Source organism: Rhamphochromis sp. 'chilingali' (assembly GCF_963969265.1).
Source record: "Rhamphochromis sp. 'chilingali' genome assembly, chromosome: 8".
Classification (NCBI taxonomy): Eukaryota; Metazoa; Chordata; class Actinopteri; order Cichliformes; family Cichlidae; genus Rhamphochromis; species Rhamphochromis sp. 'chilingali'.
Window position 1 is genome coordinate 25,541,442 of NC_137935.1, and position 15,224 is coordinate 25,556,665.

At 41.5% G+C, this 15,224-nt stretch overlaps 1 protein-coding gene across 1 annotated transcript; it reads left to right on the plus strand.

The window, feature by feature from the left end:
- Positions 1–2,612: 2,612 nt before the first annotated feature.
- bace2 (beta-secretase 2) lies at positions 2,613–15,160 on the plus strand. Its single transcript, XM_080888937.1, has 9 exons — positions 2,613–3,178; positions 7,520–7,608; positions 7,740–7,956; positions 9,667–9,798; positions 10,920–11,054; positions 11,367–11,468; positions 11,966–12,115; positions 12,214–12,382; positions 13,663–15,160. The coding sequence occupies exons 1-9, from the start codon at positions 2,885–2,887 to the stop codon at positions 13,902–13,904; spliced, it is 1,530 nt and encodes a 509-aa protein (XP_080745063.1). The 5' UTR covers positions 2,613–2,884; the 3' UTR covers positions 13,905–15,160.
- The last annotated feature ends 64 nt before the right edge of the window (positions 15,161–15,224 follow it).

A 15,224-nucleotide genomic window follows, 5' to 3' on the forward strand; every position in this document is an offset into this window, starting at 1 on the left:
TGAAAGCCTAGTTTCAGCGTCCTAAATACTGGTATAACTTGAACCGAGTCATCTTTGTAGAATATCTTCACAAAGCCCTTACAAACATGGGTGGAGCAATAAACGAAGATATAAAAATGATGCTGTAAATTCAGACATTACCGACAAGACATTTTATAATAAACCTTTCCATAACTAGGCAGAGGCTCAAGCTGCTGGGAGGAAACAAGAATAGTGTCTTACACAATTAATTTGAACACATAAGACCTTAAAACTCGCAATGACCAACATATCAAAAACTCAATCCATATTCAAAAACAAGGCTTCAGTCTTTGGCCTAAATGCGCCTATTGCTCCCCGAGCAGGCAGTGAGCCACAGTTGTGTCTAATGGGTGAAGGTCCGACCACCAGGAACTCACCGACATCACCTCCACTAGGCCTGGCTCCAGGGTGGTGCTCCAGTATCCCATCCCTGGTAAGGTAACTGGGTCTCTGTTGCTCCCTACCTATAACCCATTTACCTTGGGAGACCCTACCAAGGGGAAGTTACCTTTGTAACTCCATGGGTTACTCAGGCACCAACTCATAACATAGCAGTATCTGCATGGGGGGGAGAGAGACGAGAGTTTGTTTTGAAATCCAGGAAAGCAGTGGAGTCTAATACAAACGTGCATTAGGATTCACCACAAAGATTACTGAAAATTGTAAGCATCTTGTGACCCTTCACACCTTCTCAGAGGTCTGTAACACAAAGGATTTATTTTAGCCCTGATTCCCAGTGTTATGAGGGTTACACTTTATTGTTTCATTACCATAATGACTTATTCTGCAGATCCAGCTGCTTCATGTAGGTCATGTTTGAGTCACGAGAAACATGCATGAAACCACCTACAGGCCAGTTTTTCAGAGAACGGTATTATACCTCCTGGGAGATCCCTCAGATATCAGTGTGTAGACACCATAAGGGTCCAGTTGTTAGAATCTAAAGTTAGTGTGTCCCTGATGGAGCGCGGTGAGGAAAGGAGATTTTTATTTCTTGCATTTTTCTCCTCCTTTGAAAGCAATATCCTTATAAGCCACCTCCTTACTCACCACTAAACAGTTTAACACAGCTGATGTTGCAGCTGAAACTATGTAGCTTGCATGCCATGAGAAAAAAAAACACAATTTAAAAGAACATAAACCTGTAATTCTTCTTAGGCCTTAGTCTTACTCACCAGACTAAGGCGAGTACTATGCTTTAGCAAATAGTTGGGTTTAAATGGACTAATACTTAGAGCACTGTTCCAGTTAAACACATTCATAAAGTGTTGATTACCAAAGGAAAGCTTAAATACTGTATTACACTGCTGTATTACACGGCTGAATGGCTCGTATTCATGCTTGGGAAAGCTTACAGTTTCTCATCCAGGTGATAACCACAATGGTGTAACATTAGGGTAAGTGAACCAGGTTGTAGTACAGGCCCCAGGTGACAGGGACAAACACATAACAAGAAGCTAACCCACATACACTACGTTGAACTAATATGTAAAGTTAACCTTTGTTAAGACACATTTAATTACATAACTGGACACCAGGAGCCAAGATACAGGGCACAGGTGTTTTATACTCTGGCCATGATGAGGAAGTTGGTTAGGGGAGGAATCAGAACTGAGGCTGTGTTAACTAATACTAGTCACTACATAAATGTGGAGCTGCACAGCAATCCCAATAACAGGATTTAAAGGGTGTTTAAAATGGGAAAAAAGACACCTGTTAAATTATAATATTATTTTATGCCATGTTATACCCCTAGTTAAAGATTGTGAATTATTATGTAGTTTTAGTTTGCATTATTCTCCTGAATTAGAAGAAGCGGATAACTATTGCATTAGTTAAACTGATTTGCACAATAACATTTTAAAAGTAGATAGATAGATAGATAGATAGATAGATAGATAGATAGATAGATAGATAGATAGATAGATAGATAGATAGATAGATAGATAGATAGATAGATAGATAGATAGATAGATAGATTACCACAAAAAGACAACAAAAGGTTTCGGGTAGATGACAGAAAAAACAATTTGTTCTGATCACATAAGTGAAGCAAAATCTGTGGAGCAGTGTGGGGAAATCTAATTACAGTCTTTTAAAAATGGGCACATGCCCCCCAGTGCTATCAGTCCGGTTTACAGCAGTCCAAGTTGTGGAAGGAAGTCATGCATCGTGGAATCACATCACTCAGCCTGATACCAGGAGTAAAGGATGTGGTAAAAACCTACAGCTCGGCAACTGCGCCTTCAAAATAAACCACTATTCGACTGGCTTTGAATTAGATGAGACACAAATGTCTTTACATCTGTCTAATAATAAACCCCTATTAGAGTCGCTATGAATTAAGAGAGACAGAAAACCTTTTGGAGTTGTCTTATCTGGTGTAAAATACAAATCTGGCAAATCAAACACTGCGAATAAGGGAGCGACTGAAAGTAGCTTTTAGAAATGCAAAAATTGCAAAAATCCCATTCATAATTTATCTAACTTTACCTAGCGTGTTAAACGCCTGTTTTGTGTGGCCGTTACAACAGTTACGTGTGCTTTAACTTGAAAGCAACTGCCGGAAGTTGAGTCTTCTGTTTGGGCTCGCTTGGCGCCGTCGTAAGAGTAGATGGAGGTGAAATTTCTCGCTGGAAATCGATCAACAGCGGACAGTTCAGTGTCACTCACACCGCGGAAGCATGTCACCATGTACGGTGTCTTTTTGACGGTGAAGCGGGATCGTTTCCATGATGGCGACCGCAGTACGGGCCAGTGTGAAAACTTGAGGAGAAAAGTTTGAGCACGGAACAGGAGTCTTTTTCTGAGACTTTCTCTGTTGTTACTGGCGTGATAAAAAACAAAACAACAAAAAACTAACATGGCATACTCAACTTTCGTTTCGTTTGTGGCATTTGCTTTGAGTTTGTACTTCGGAGTGTCCTATTGTTACTTTTCCATACCGCTGAAAATATACCCAGGGAAGTACAACGTCTCATCGGATGTGAATTTGACGTCTCTTCGGAGAGTAGCGTTAAAGTCTGATGGAAGCGGTCTCTCTCTGGCCTCTGATCCCACCGGTACCGTGAACTTTCTGGACATGGTGAATAATTTGCAAGGAGACTCTGGGAGAGGCTACTACATAGAAATGTCAATCGGTACTCCTGGTCAAAAGGTAATGTAGCTCCTGAGCTGCTGTCTGTTTTAACTCTTTTTTACGTTTCTCATTTAGACTTAAACGCACCACTTTAATCACTGTATTTGCGCTGTGTTGTGTGTGTTTTGTGTTTTTGTGTTTATTTGTTTTTTCCTGGATGCATTTGTAGTGTGTTTACTGTGTATGTGTGAATAGGGGCTGGTCCATCCACCATGTGATCCAGTGGTCAGAAGGTGGGCTGGGTGTGTTTGTTTTGACTCAGGGCCATGGATACCCATCTATACAGCACTGTGTATTTAAATATGCTTTTAAATGTCTGTGTAGGTCATCTTGAACGTTTGAAAAAATAAGGCAACAGACTAGATCTCTATTACCCAAGAGGCTCCTTCATTTCTTAAAAAAAAAGAAAAGAAAGAAAGAAGTCAGGTATCTAATCCCCAGTGGAAGTGGTCCTCAGGGTCCCTGATCCACTTGGTCATGTGAGTCGTCACATGAGTCAAGGTGGGAAGGGTGAAACTACTGTGAGACTTCACCCCACCACATCTTGTGACCTGTTGAGGTCACCTGATGCAAGGTGTGAGTGGAGATGAAGCCTTCATCGTAGGTGGATGATAGCTGGTGTCGTAAGCCACCACCAATGTTCAATCACTGACTCCTTTAACAACCATATTTTTTTTTTCAAGCTATTAAGTCTATACTTCAAAATATGAGGTTTAAATTTACCCCTGCAGCAGAGGGTCATGGGAAGATAAGTATGTCTAGTACATTCTTACATTTAGGCTCGCCTGGGACCACAGAGGAAGGATAATATAGCTGTGAGGGTGCTTCAGCCTCATTATAGCCTAGGGGTCTGTAGACTAAACCCCCACCACCAACACCAACACTCTTTCTCTGGCTCACATGCACTCACATGATGCTGCCTGCGAGGACCAGTGTTTCTTAGCAGGCAGCTGACAGGGATTACCAGGATCCCAGGCAGCAGAGAGCACCCCGAGAGTTGTACAAAATAGCACTTGCTCTACAGCAGGGATATTCGTTGGCTGCTATTCCCATACGGAAAAGAAATAGTAAAAACTTATATGTGATTACTCATGAAAGTGGCCACTTTCATGAGTAAATCATATAAGGCTTACATGATTTACTCATGAAAGTGGCCACTTTCGCATTACTTTCATACATTGTTTTAGTAAGTATCCAAAACATACAAGTTTCATTATATAATTTTTCAAGGGATCTTATATCTGTTTTCACACTTATATGCTTTTCATACAAGTTTCACACAAGACAGATACAAACTTTATAATATTTATATATATCTTTTCCATATGGGTTCTTTTGGTTGCAGAACTTGGAAATGCGTACGTGTAATTTATTAGAACGTCATTTTTATACTGCTTGTTATGTAAAGCGCCTAACAAGATCATATTAATAATTGAGGAGGACTAAATCTGGGTGAGCTGGAGCTCCCGTCACTATTAAAAATACATGAGGCTTTAAGGGTGGCAGCAATTTGCCTTTGTGTTGTAAAGTAGTTGTCTTTGAATTGGAGCTTAAAGCAAAGGTGAATTATCTCATTAGTAAGTTGACCTGTTGCCCCGGGGCATCTCGAGTTAAACAGATCAGAGCTTTTAAGACTCTTGGGCAGCACATCTCAGTTTCTCAGGCTCACAGAGGCTTATCTGCGCTACCTGCCATGTCGCTGAGGATAACATTGCAGCACTTGCCAGAGTACACTTCCCACACTTCCTTATTATCAAGTCACAGCGTTGTATGCTTAATGACTTTTGTCCTAATAGAAAAGAACACTTTATAGTGTTCCCCAAAGAAGAAAATTCCCCTTTACCCTTATTACTTATCATTATTCAACAGGTAAATGTATAACAACAGATTATCAATCATAAAAGTCAGTCAGTTAAGCAAATGTCATCAATGCATTAGCACTGGAACTAAGATTACTATTCAGTTATATTCAGCATATTGGTATTTTAAACATGTTTCTCTATTGGGAGGAGTATGTATGTGTCAGTGGTGGCTCACCTTTAGAAAACATTAAATCAGAAAGGGCGCAGTCTTTATGGTGTTTTTTTATTACAGCTGTGTGTTTCCTACTTTGTCAGAAAACTTTCTGTGCAGAGAACATTCACAAAAAGTTAATGACACGTTTAGGGGTTTGGCTATTGCCATTTAGTTTTTTGTTTCTTTGTTTTTTGTTGAATTGTTCACATTTGTGTGAGATTATGGAGTGTTTTTTTAAGGCTAGCTCGCTTAATCGCAGAATGGATCCATATTGCTGCATCAAGCATTAAAACCACCTGAAAGCTGAACTTGATACAGATACCTGCTAAACAGCCATTTTTATTATTTGTTCGCGTTTAAAGTCGTTCTTGCACAATTTCCAGGATGTTAATATTACGGATGTGTGAACATAATTGTAGGCTCAGACTTCTTTAATTGGTTTATGATGCACAGTAAAGATAGAGGAAGCTTCACCTCTTGATCTTCTAGTCTTTTAGTGAAACCTTGCCAGCAGAGAGCCATCTGCTTTGGTTCAGATTGTTTATGCGGTGGCAAAATGTCGTGTAACTCGATACTATTGAGTTATACTCTCAATATTATTCTAACTAGATGATGATGTGATTACAGGGCCGCGGTGTTCAATGAGGCACTATTCAAATCAGCCACTAATTGCGGCGTCTGTTAGCATGTGGCACACACAGGCTGAGTGTTGGCTGGAGAGCCTCACATCTGCTAATTGGTACAAACAGGTAGCAGATGCACGCTGCCTCCATGGAGCTACCGCCAATTAGACAGCGAACGCTCAACTGCAGACTGCCTCAGCAGGGGAAGAGACTTGCCTGAAGCTCTGAAGCTTGACAAAGGGAGGATAGTGTGACTAGTAAAAAGATAGGTGGTGTGGGGATAAGGAGCTGCCCTTGCTTTCCCTTCTCGCTATTCTCCTTCACCACAGGATATCAGAATTTTCCAGTCAGGCCTGTTTGACTGGTTCAGGCCTTGTGTGAGTGGCCTGCTGCCATCTGCTAAGGTGGCAGAGGAGTTTTGGATGGCACAGTGACAGTGGTGGGACAGGAGCCAGCGCAATGAGGAGGAACTGATAAGCCCGGCTCAACAGGGGTTTCCCATGGCTGAGTGAACCAGTCGATAACATGTGGTTGATAATTACAGACCTGCTTTCATAAAGGCCAAATGAACCTGAGCATGCCGGTGGGATGTCGGCTACAAGGAAATGAGTAAGAAAGTTTGCGCTCATAAGCAAACAGTGTAGCGTAATGGTCAACAAGCGTTTATCTGAAATGTAATTTAAGTAAACTATTGCCCGCTGTTGTGGTGCGCCTTAATGTAAAGGCAAACGCAACGAGGCGACAGTCGATCAGTTGTTGAAACCGCTGTTTACATTTGAACATGTCTAATGAGCTGCTCAGTTTTCATAGATTGCCACGAGTCTTTGTTGCTGATTCATCAGGTGGCGTCGGGGCATTAGGTTTATGACCCCCGCCTCGGTGGCGAATGCTTGCCAGCGAGTGTTAACATGGCCACAGCTGAAACATGAAGGTGACAGAAGTCTGCTGTTTATTTGTTCCTGCTCATTGACTCGATGCCTGGAAGACAACTGGATCTCAAGTGCTGTTAACTCGTCCCCACTGTTCACATGACACATACCAAACAACTGGTTAGGTCATACAGTCATGAAAGCAGCTTGAGGCTGTCGTGTTTGACTCTCAGATCACACATTCAGTGAACACTTACGTCCGAGGTGCATTGTTAATGACGAAGACCTTTTCACACCAGTTTGTCCAACACTAGAACTGAACCAAAAGTAGTGCCGTTGCAACTTCATGTGTATCATTTCCTCTCGTGTGTGCTGCTAAAATAATGTTTACAGACGTTATTAAAAATGTGTAATTAATTTTAGCTGCAACCAAGCTGCGTTTTCTTCCTCCAGAGAAAATGTCCATTTACGGTTCTATATGAATCTTTCAGATGGGCACGAAACGCCCCTAAAAGAGATATAACCTTCTTTATGTTCGGCTATTTTTATGGCCCATTTCCCTTTCATTGTTTCCTTGAGAACTGTCGTGTAATTTACCTTTTGTGTTTTCATGCTGTGGGGAAATTTCTCACATCTATCTTTCTCCCTTCTCCTCTAATCATATCTGCAAACAAACTTTAATGTCTTTTTAAAGCTTAAAGGCTTGTGAATGCATCCCACTGTGCTTAGCTGTCATTCTTTTCTTTTTTTTCTTTTTTACCATGTGATTCTGGGGCCATGTAAGTGGGGGGAGGGGGGGTAACAGATAGCTGGAGTGATTGTTAAAACAAACTGTGCCTTCTGTTTTCCAGCTGAACATCCTGGTGGATACGGGTAGCAGTAACTTTGCCGTGGCTGCAGCTCCACACCAATTTATTACTCATTACTTCAACACTGCACTGTGAGTGGCTGGAATACTGCCTGCTTGCATTTTGTAATAACTGTAGTATAACATAGTAAATACATTCAGTTTTTGTTATATATAGCTTTGTAACTGTTTACATATTCTGTCTTCTTTTCTCCTGCTTTTAGTTCCAGTACCTACCGTTCAACCGGTCGCACTGTAGCTGTAAGGTACACCCAAGGCAACTGGGAAGGTGAGCTGGGAATAGACAGCGTCTCTATTCCCAGAGGCCCAAACGGGACCATCAACATCAACATCGCCGCCATCCTGTCTTCTGATGGCTTCTTCCTCCCTGGGATCAACTGGCAAGGCATCCTGGGATTGGCCTATCCTGTGCTGGCACGGGTACGGGAGATACTCATTTACAAGTTTGCGTAAAGTTATTAAGCAAAGTCATTGATTTCTGCCCAGTGTGACATTAACTAGTAAGAAGCTGTTTTACACTCTAATGAAAACAAAGACGACACTCAAAGGACAGACGTTTTGGCGCACTCATATGTGAATTGTGAAAAAAATGGGGATTTGATTTATTTCATTTGTGTTCTGTTCAACCGTTTTCTTACACTTGTCCAATTCAGGGTTGTGGGGGCCTGGAGCCACTGTCATAGGGTGAAAGGCGTGGTATACTAGACAGATTGCCAGTCTATCACAGGATTAACAGAGAGACACATTCAGGTCTACAGCCATATAAAAATCGCCAGCTAACCTAACATGTATATCTTTGGACAGTGGGGAAAACAAAACAAAGTACCAGCTGGTGGATTTGAACCCAGGACCTTCTTGCTGTGAGGCAACAGTGCTACCAAAAGCACCACCGAAGTGACTATAAAAGCATTGATTACTAAAATAACATAACTAATTATATTGAGTGAATCCTCAGAGCTTGTCCGGACAAGCAACGTCATTCTCACTTACATGCCTCCCACTCCTCACATCACATATCAAACACCCTTCCAATTTAGCAGTCTACTTAAGCTGCAAATCCTCTGACTGCTGCCCTGAGTCACTGCTGTTTTAACCCCTGGAACAGCCCCAGCATCCACCTGTGTTCTCCGTGGGATATTTGCTCCTTACTCGTCAATTTCTTGGTGTGTCATATTTGCAGAATGTCATTTTTGGAGCACAAACACCATACTCTGGTTGAATTCTGTTTCTGTATGAATCGTTGCAAAATGATTTGGCTAATTAAAGTGCTGTTTTCCATGTATGTGGAATTAAACACAAACCTAAGGATGAGAGCAGAAGGAGGAAGCAAAACCTGAGAAAATGTGAACATGCAGGTTTCACAAAGGGAATGTGACAGCAATGCATGGCTTCCTGCTCGCCTCCATTTCTGTTAAACCACTGAATAACTTTGCGGTCTAATCTTATCTGAATGTCGTCATCCACTTTTCACATGAAAGAAGAAAACTTGTTTGTGATATAATTACAGGAGTGTGTGTTTTTCTTATAAAATGATGGGGTGAGGTTATGTTGTTGCTGTATTTTGTCATCTCTTACTTCCATCTCCCCTTATACCATAGATGTGAATTAATCAGTTTTCTTTTTTCAAAAGAAGAGCTAAATCAAGGTGCTTTACCCAGTGTCAGCTTTTTTTAACAGATTAATCTCGTCTTAATGGAGCGTTAAAGACGTCAGCGCAAACTGCACAATACGTACCTTCATTCTGCGCTGACTGCAACAACCTTTGGGATCAAATGTCAGTGATTGTGGAGCCGATACGCTTACACTGACCACTTTGTGCTATTGGCGACTCCTGAGTGCTGAGGTTGAACTTTCTTCCAGGCTGTTTGTCATGCATGACATGGTGACACTGTGGAGGAAAACAGGAGTGAACATATCACAGTCCAAACTGATGATACACCGCTGTCACATAAAAACACATTTCAGCATTTCCATTCAATAGAGCTGATGTTTGAGGTGATTGATTTTCTACGATGTTGTGTGTGAAGCTTTTACAATCTGTGTAGTTACACAAGCTAAAGGTATGAAACGCAAGTGTAAAGGTTTCACTCGATCAACATTATTTAACACAGTCTCGTGTGTCTCCACCAGCCTGACTCGTCCGTGGAGCCCTTCTTCAACTCCGTGGTGAGACAGCTGGGAATTCCTGACGTCTTTTCCCTCCAGATGTGTGGTGCTGGACTGTCAGCCGGCAGCGAAACAGACACTACGGGCGGCAGTCTTGTGAGTAGTCAGAAGTAACACCCCAAGGAGGAGTTTGATTAGATAAAAACATTGGTTTTAAACAGTCTTTATATTTTGGATCTCTGTCTGAGATTTTGATAGCTTGTGTGTGTGACCAGCACCTTTTTATAAACGTCATAGCTGATGTCCTTCATGTCACTGTGTTTCCACATTGGAAGGCCTTTCTACTTTGACTGGAGCTAATTAAGCTAAGATAGCATCCTGCTGAGAGCAAGTCTGTCGCCGTAATACTTTCGACCTTGGTGCCTCGCTCACCGCATCTCCATCATGTGACCCGCTGGTGCAGACAGATGGATAAGATGGCAGGGTGCTTGTGCGTGTATGTGTGTTTATTGACTGTGGTCTGTCAGAGTGTGGGCACGGGGATAAACATTTGCTAGAGTGTATTCTTGTTGGATATTTAATGTGGCACACTTGACCTGGTGATGATTGTGTGGTTTTATTCCTTCACAGTGGTGAAAGTTTCTGCCCGAACATCCACTAAGAATGTTTTAGGCCACAAGTCATATGCTAAAAATTAGAGATTCTCACACAAGTCAGATACAACGATGAAGCAACAACATTATATATCAAAGAGGTCAAAGGTCACAGGGATATCACAACGTTCTGTGAAGCACTTCTGACTAATATTGATTAGGATATTAAGTAGATCTAACTGTATCGATATTTGTAACAGCTGATTTAAAAAAGGTAAAAAGGGAGACGGTGGAAACACCATAGTTTTTCCACCACATGGCTCTCTGCCACTCCCTCTGTTAGCAACATGTTTGGAATGCCACAAACAAAAGCCGAGCAGAGCGTGAATGAGTACATAATAACTATCATAATGCACAAATAAGTACACATAACAAATGTTATGGAAATCTGTTGTTTGTGTTTTGAGTGTTTGGAAAAAGAAACAATTGGCCGATATGTCAGAATTAGATCACTAAGTATCGGTATTTATCTGTCTTAAGAATCCTATTCCTATCAGGCTCTAATTTTAAGTTTAGTTAGATACTGAAGTGGTGAAGCTAAACAGATATGTAAACTGCAACTTAGCTGATTTACTGAGGCAAAAAAAATAAAAGGCAGTAATTCTGGTTATCTTCTTCTCTTAGATAATGGGTGGGGCTGAACCAAGTCTGTATCGAGGCTCAGTGTGGTACACCCCTATAATAGAAGAGTGGTACTACCAGGTGGAGGTGTTGAAGCTGGAGGTGGGAGACCAGAATCTGAATCTGGACTGCAGAGAGGTAAAACTTCACAGTCTGAATCGCTTCTCTCACTGTCTGATCCTAACTCCACACTGCACTATTTCAAAGTGAACTGTAACTTTGACTTGGAAGTTGACTCACAGCACTTGATTAACTTGCTGTGTCAAGGTTAAAACACTGAAATATAAGAGAAGCTGAGTAGGAGTGCTGCAGAGCAGTGTAATCCAGTTTGTCTGCTTGTGAAAGAACTTCCTCATTTTATATTCTTTTGTTTGCTCAAGGTCTTCCATAGGAGTCCGTTGCAGCGATAACAAACCCTACCGCACGTCACTCTTTCTCTCTTTCTTTCAGTATAACATGGATAAAACTATAGTCGACAGTGGGACGACTCTGCTGCGACTTCCTGTCAACGTCTTCAATGCATTGGTAGAAGCCATCATACGCAGCTCTCTGGTATGCTGCCTCCGCTCCACAGACAATGATGAAACATGTTATCAGAGCAAAGATATGCAGGGGAGAATAGCACACACTCACTGTTCAAGGACGTAGTAGCTTTAAGTGGAGGGATCGAGGTTTTTTTTTTCCTGTTATAAAAATATATATGTGTGTGTGTGCGCGCGCGCTCCATGCCTTTGTTTATTTATCATTAGGCTTTGCACATTTCTCACCTTTTTGGAACTGCACACAAACAGTTCCCAAGGTTAATTTGAACTTGGAGGCAACATTTTCAATTAAAGCAGCCACATCCTTGCAGATGAATACAAAGTAGGAAAATGAAAGCAGAACATCAAAACTTGTTTTGGTGCTATGTTGACCTTCTTTTTCTGTCTTTATCCTTTTTATCCTTCGCACTCTCTTTTCTGTCTCTGTCAATTTCTTACTGTGACTGTCTTATTTTCTTTTTCTCTTTCCTCCTGTGTTTTTTTTTTTTGTTTTTGTTTTTAATTCAGATCGAGGAGTTTTCTTCAGGGTTCTGGGAAGGCACCAAGTTAGCATGTTGGATGAAGGGAGAGAACCCCTGGAGGTTTTTCCCTAAGCTGTCCATCTACTTGAGGGCCACGAACACCAGCGAGTCGTTCCGCGTCACCATTCTGCCTCAGGTGCCAGGCACATATATAATCATATAATCATTCCTTCTCTAGAGCTTCCATCAAACAAAGACAAACTCATCTCATCCTCATTTCTTGTCATCTCACAGCTTTACATCCAGCCAATCACGGACGTTGACGGCACGCTGGACTGCTTCCGTTTCGGGGTGTCGTCGTCAACAAATGGCATGGTGATCGGCGCCACTGTTATGGAAGGCTTCTACGTAGTGTTTGACCGCACTCAGCGGAGACTGGGCTTCGCACTCAGCAGCTGTGCAGGTCAGGGTTCATACTGGTGCCACTTACTGCAGTTACATGTCTGTAAATATTTCGCTTTTTATGAGAAACTACAGCAGAAATCCTAAAGTACAGAGTAAACCAGACATCAGCTAATGATAACTTACTGACAGGCAAAGTCCTAAAGTCAGCCACTTTCAGGCTCCCTGACCAAGAGCTCAACACAGTGTCCTGTTCACTGAGATCTAAACGTCAAAGGTTAAGCCTTCAGTGGCACTTCCTCATAGTTCTGTGGAAAAATGAACTTTGGCCAAGCCTCCCTCCCTAATACTAAAGTACAAAGTTCATTTTTGTTGTGTACTGAGCAAACACTTTTGTAGGCTTAAGGTTGGAGGCTTGTGACAGCATTTAATGTCTAAGCAGGGCAGGTAAAATAAATAAGAAAGTTAAATGCCATTGTTTAAAAAAAATGATGCCTGAGCCCGTCATCGAAGACTACGAGCAGCAGTGTGCTTGATTAAAAAGCTGGGATAAAGTCTGGAGCCTGGCTGTTTAATGCTCTGTATGTGAGAACAAGAATTTCAAGACATCCTGAAGCCAATGTAAAGATTATAAAATAGGAGTGACGTGAGCTCGCTTGCTGCAATGTGTTAATGGTCTGTGTCATTTGGAGGCATGAAAGAGATCATTTATCTAAGCAGGTAAACAAGGCAATAATTGTGCATGAATAATTTCTTCCAGTTCCACCAAATTCAATTTTATTTTATTTTTATGGGCTAAATCACAACAACAGAAACCCTCAAAACGTTTTATATTGTAAGGTAAAGACTACAATAATACACCGAAAATCTCAGCAATCAGATGACCCCATTTGAGCAAGCTCTTGGTGACAGTGGCAAGGAAAAACTCCCCTTTAACAGGAAGTAAACATTAAGCAGAACCAGGAGGGCAGCCATCGGCCATGACCGGTCGGCCAAAGAGACCATATTTAGCAATTTCTAAATGTTCCTTAAACGAGGAAAAACAGGAATGAAAAATAGATTTTGCACACTTTTAAAAGCAACAGTTGTTCAGTTAAATGTTTAAAACGTTCATTTGCTCATTGTCAAGATAGCCTCAGCTAGCTCTCAGTCCAGCAAAAGTTCTCTTTACCTGTCTTTCCAGCTTTTCTCAAACATTAGCTCACAGTCACAGGTTAACTCTTTTTATTTGGCACTTGTTAAATTTGTATTGAATGAGGGCGTATGAGTGATGCTAACTTAATGCTGCTTTTTTGGTTTTATGAGATCATGTTATAAGACCTCTCTCATACATCACTGCAGTGAGCGATGGGGTGGCTCTGTCAGAGATCGAGGGACCCTTCTCTGCAGCGGACGTGGCGGCCGACTGCTCTGGCGGCCCACTGAAGGAGCCTCTTGTGTGGATGATATCTTACGCCCTGATGGCAGTCTGCGCGTTGGCCCTCCTCATCCTGCTGCTCATGCTCATCCTGCCCTGCAGATGCGGAAACCGGAACGGTGAGATCACGGACGAGTCCTCGCTGGTACGACACCGCATCAAATGACTGAGAGGGCAAAGTAGAGCGAACCCGGGGAAGGGACAGTCGGACAGTGAGCAGAGCGCCTCCACGAGAGGCTGCACCGACCAATGACACTCGACTTAGGATTTTTAGACTGGACTCATCAGCTTGGCCCACAGAGGCAGTCGCACAGACAGATCAACTGCCTCTGAAAGGGAAAAATCCCCAGAACAATTCTTTAAAAAAACAGCTGTTGGTGGTGAATTTGTATTTTCTTGTTGGTTTTTTTGTGGTCGTGGCCTCTCTTTGACGATGATAGTTTGCTAATGTTATGCTTATGTTGCCTTAATCTACCTACACAGGCTGGTGGAGGCACTCAAATCATAACTGGGCTTGTTCTAATTAAAACTGCTAAAGGTATTCTGAGAAATCTAGAACTTCAATAACACTAGAAGATTAAAATTAAAATTATTAAAGCAGTTAATAAGTATACACACACTAACCATCACAGCAAAGAACAGCTCAGCGGTGCAGACAATCACAGCACATCCAGAAGGAAGGATAATAACACTGATATCATCTCCATGCAAAAGGTGTTTTCTAGGTTTCTAAGCCTTATAAACCAAAAGTGCCTTTGTTTTTGGTTTTTTTGGGGGGGGGGTTCAATCTAATGCCAACAACGGGATCTATTTCTTGGATCTATTTTGAAGTTTTCCACTCGTCTGTGGAGTCAAATGATTACCCAGAGATATTACATAAAAAATAAACTAATTAAAGTAAAGCTGCTCACTGGTAATAGGAAGAATATGAAGAGTTACACTCGTGTTTACAGCGCCTGTAGTGCCTTTGTGGTCTCGGCTCTCTGCTAGAACAGTATCAGCAGTTTGGGACTTACTCTGCTGAATTGCACTTCCAAAGTCGATCAAAGTGTTATATAAAACGAAAGATCAATATTTCTCCTTCTGTAATGTAGTTTATTATTTTAATGTAGCTATACCCATTCTGTATACCCTCAGCTTTATATTTAAGTCTCTTTGGATGTGATTGTATCATCATCATTATCATTATTATTATTATTATTATTATTATTCCAGATCTTTGCTTTCTGAGACTAGAATTCAAAGGGTGTTTATACTGCACATTTTATACAAATCATATACAGAAACACTTCAGCATTGATTTCCTTTGTTACTTGTGAGCTTCAGTTAACGTTCTAGCAAAGCAGACATTCCTGTTAGCAGTAAAAAAAGAGATAAAGAATCAACTTATTGAATGTCATTTTGCAGTCTGTTCGCACCAGTGAAATAAGGTCCATACACAGTCCACAGAAGATGCTGCGCCACAGTTCAGCCTCATTCAGCTTCC

What these genes read in the sequence shown, in the direction of transcription:
- bace2 (XM_080888937.1), top strand. Translation starts at nt 2,885, where the DNA reads ATGGCATACTCAACTTTCGTTTCGTTTGTGGCATTTGCTTTGAGTTTG. An exon ending in CCATCATACGCAGCTCTCTG is followed by an intron (nt 11,469 to 11,965) that starts GTATGCTGCCTC and finishes TTTTTAATTCAG; the next exon opens with ATCGAGGAGTTTTCTTCAGG. An exon ending in CGCACTCAGCAGCTGTGCAG is followed by an intron (nt 12,383 to 13,662) that starts GTCAGGGTTCAT and finishes ACATCACTGCAG; the next exon opens with TGAGCGATGGGGTGGCTCTG.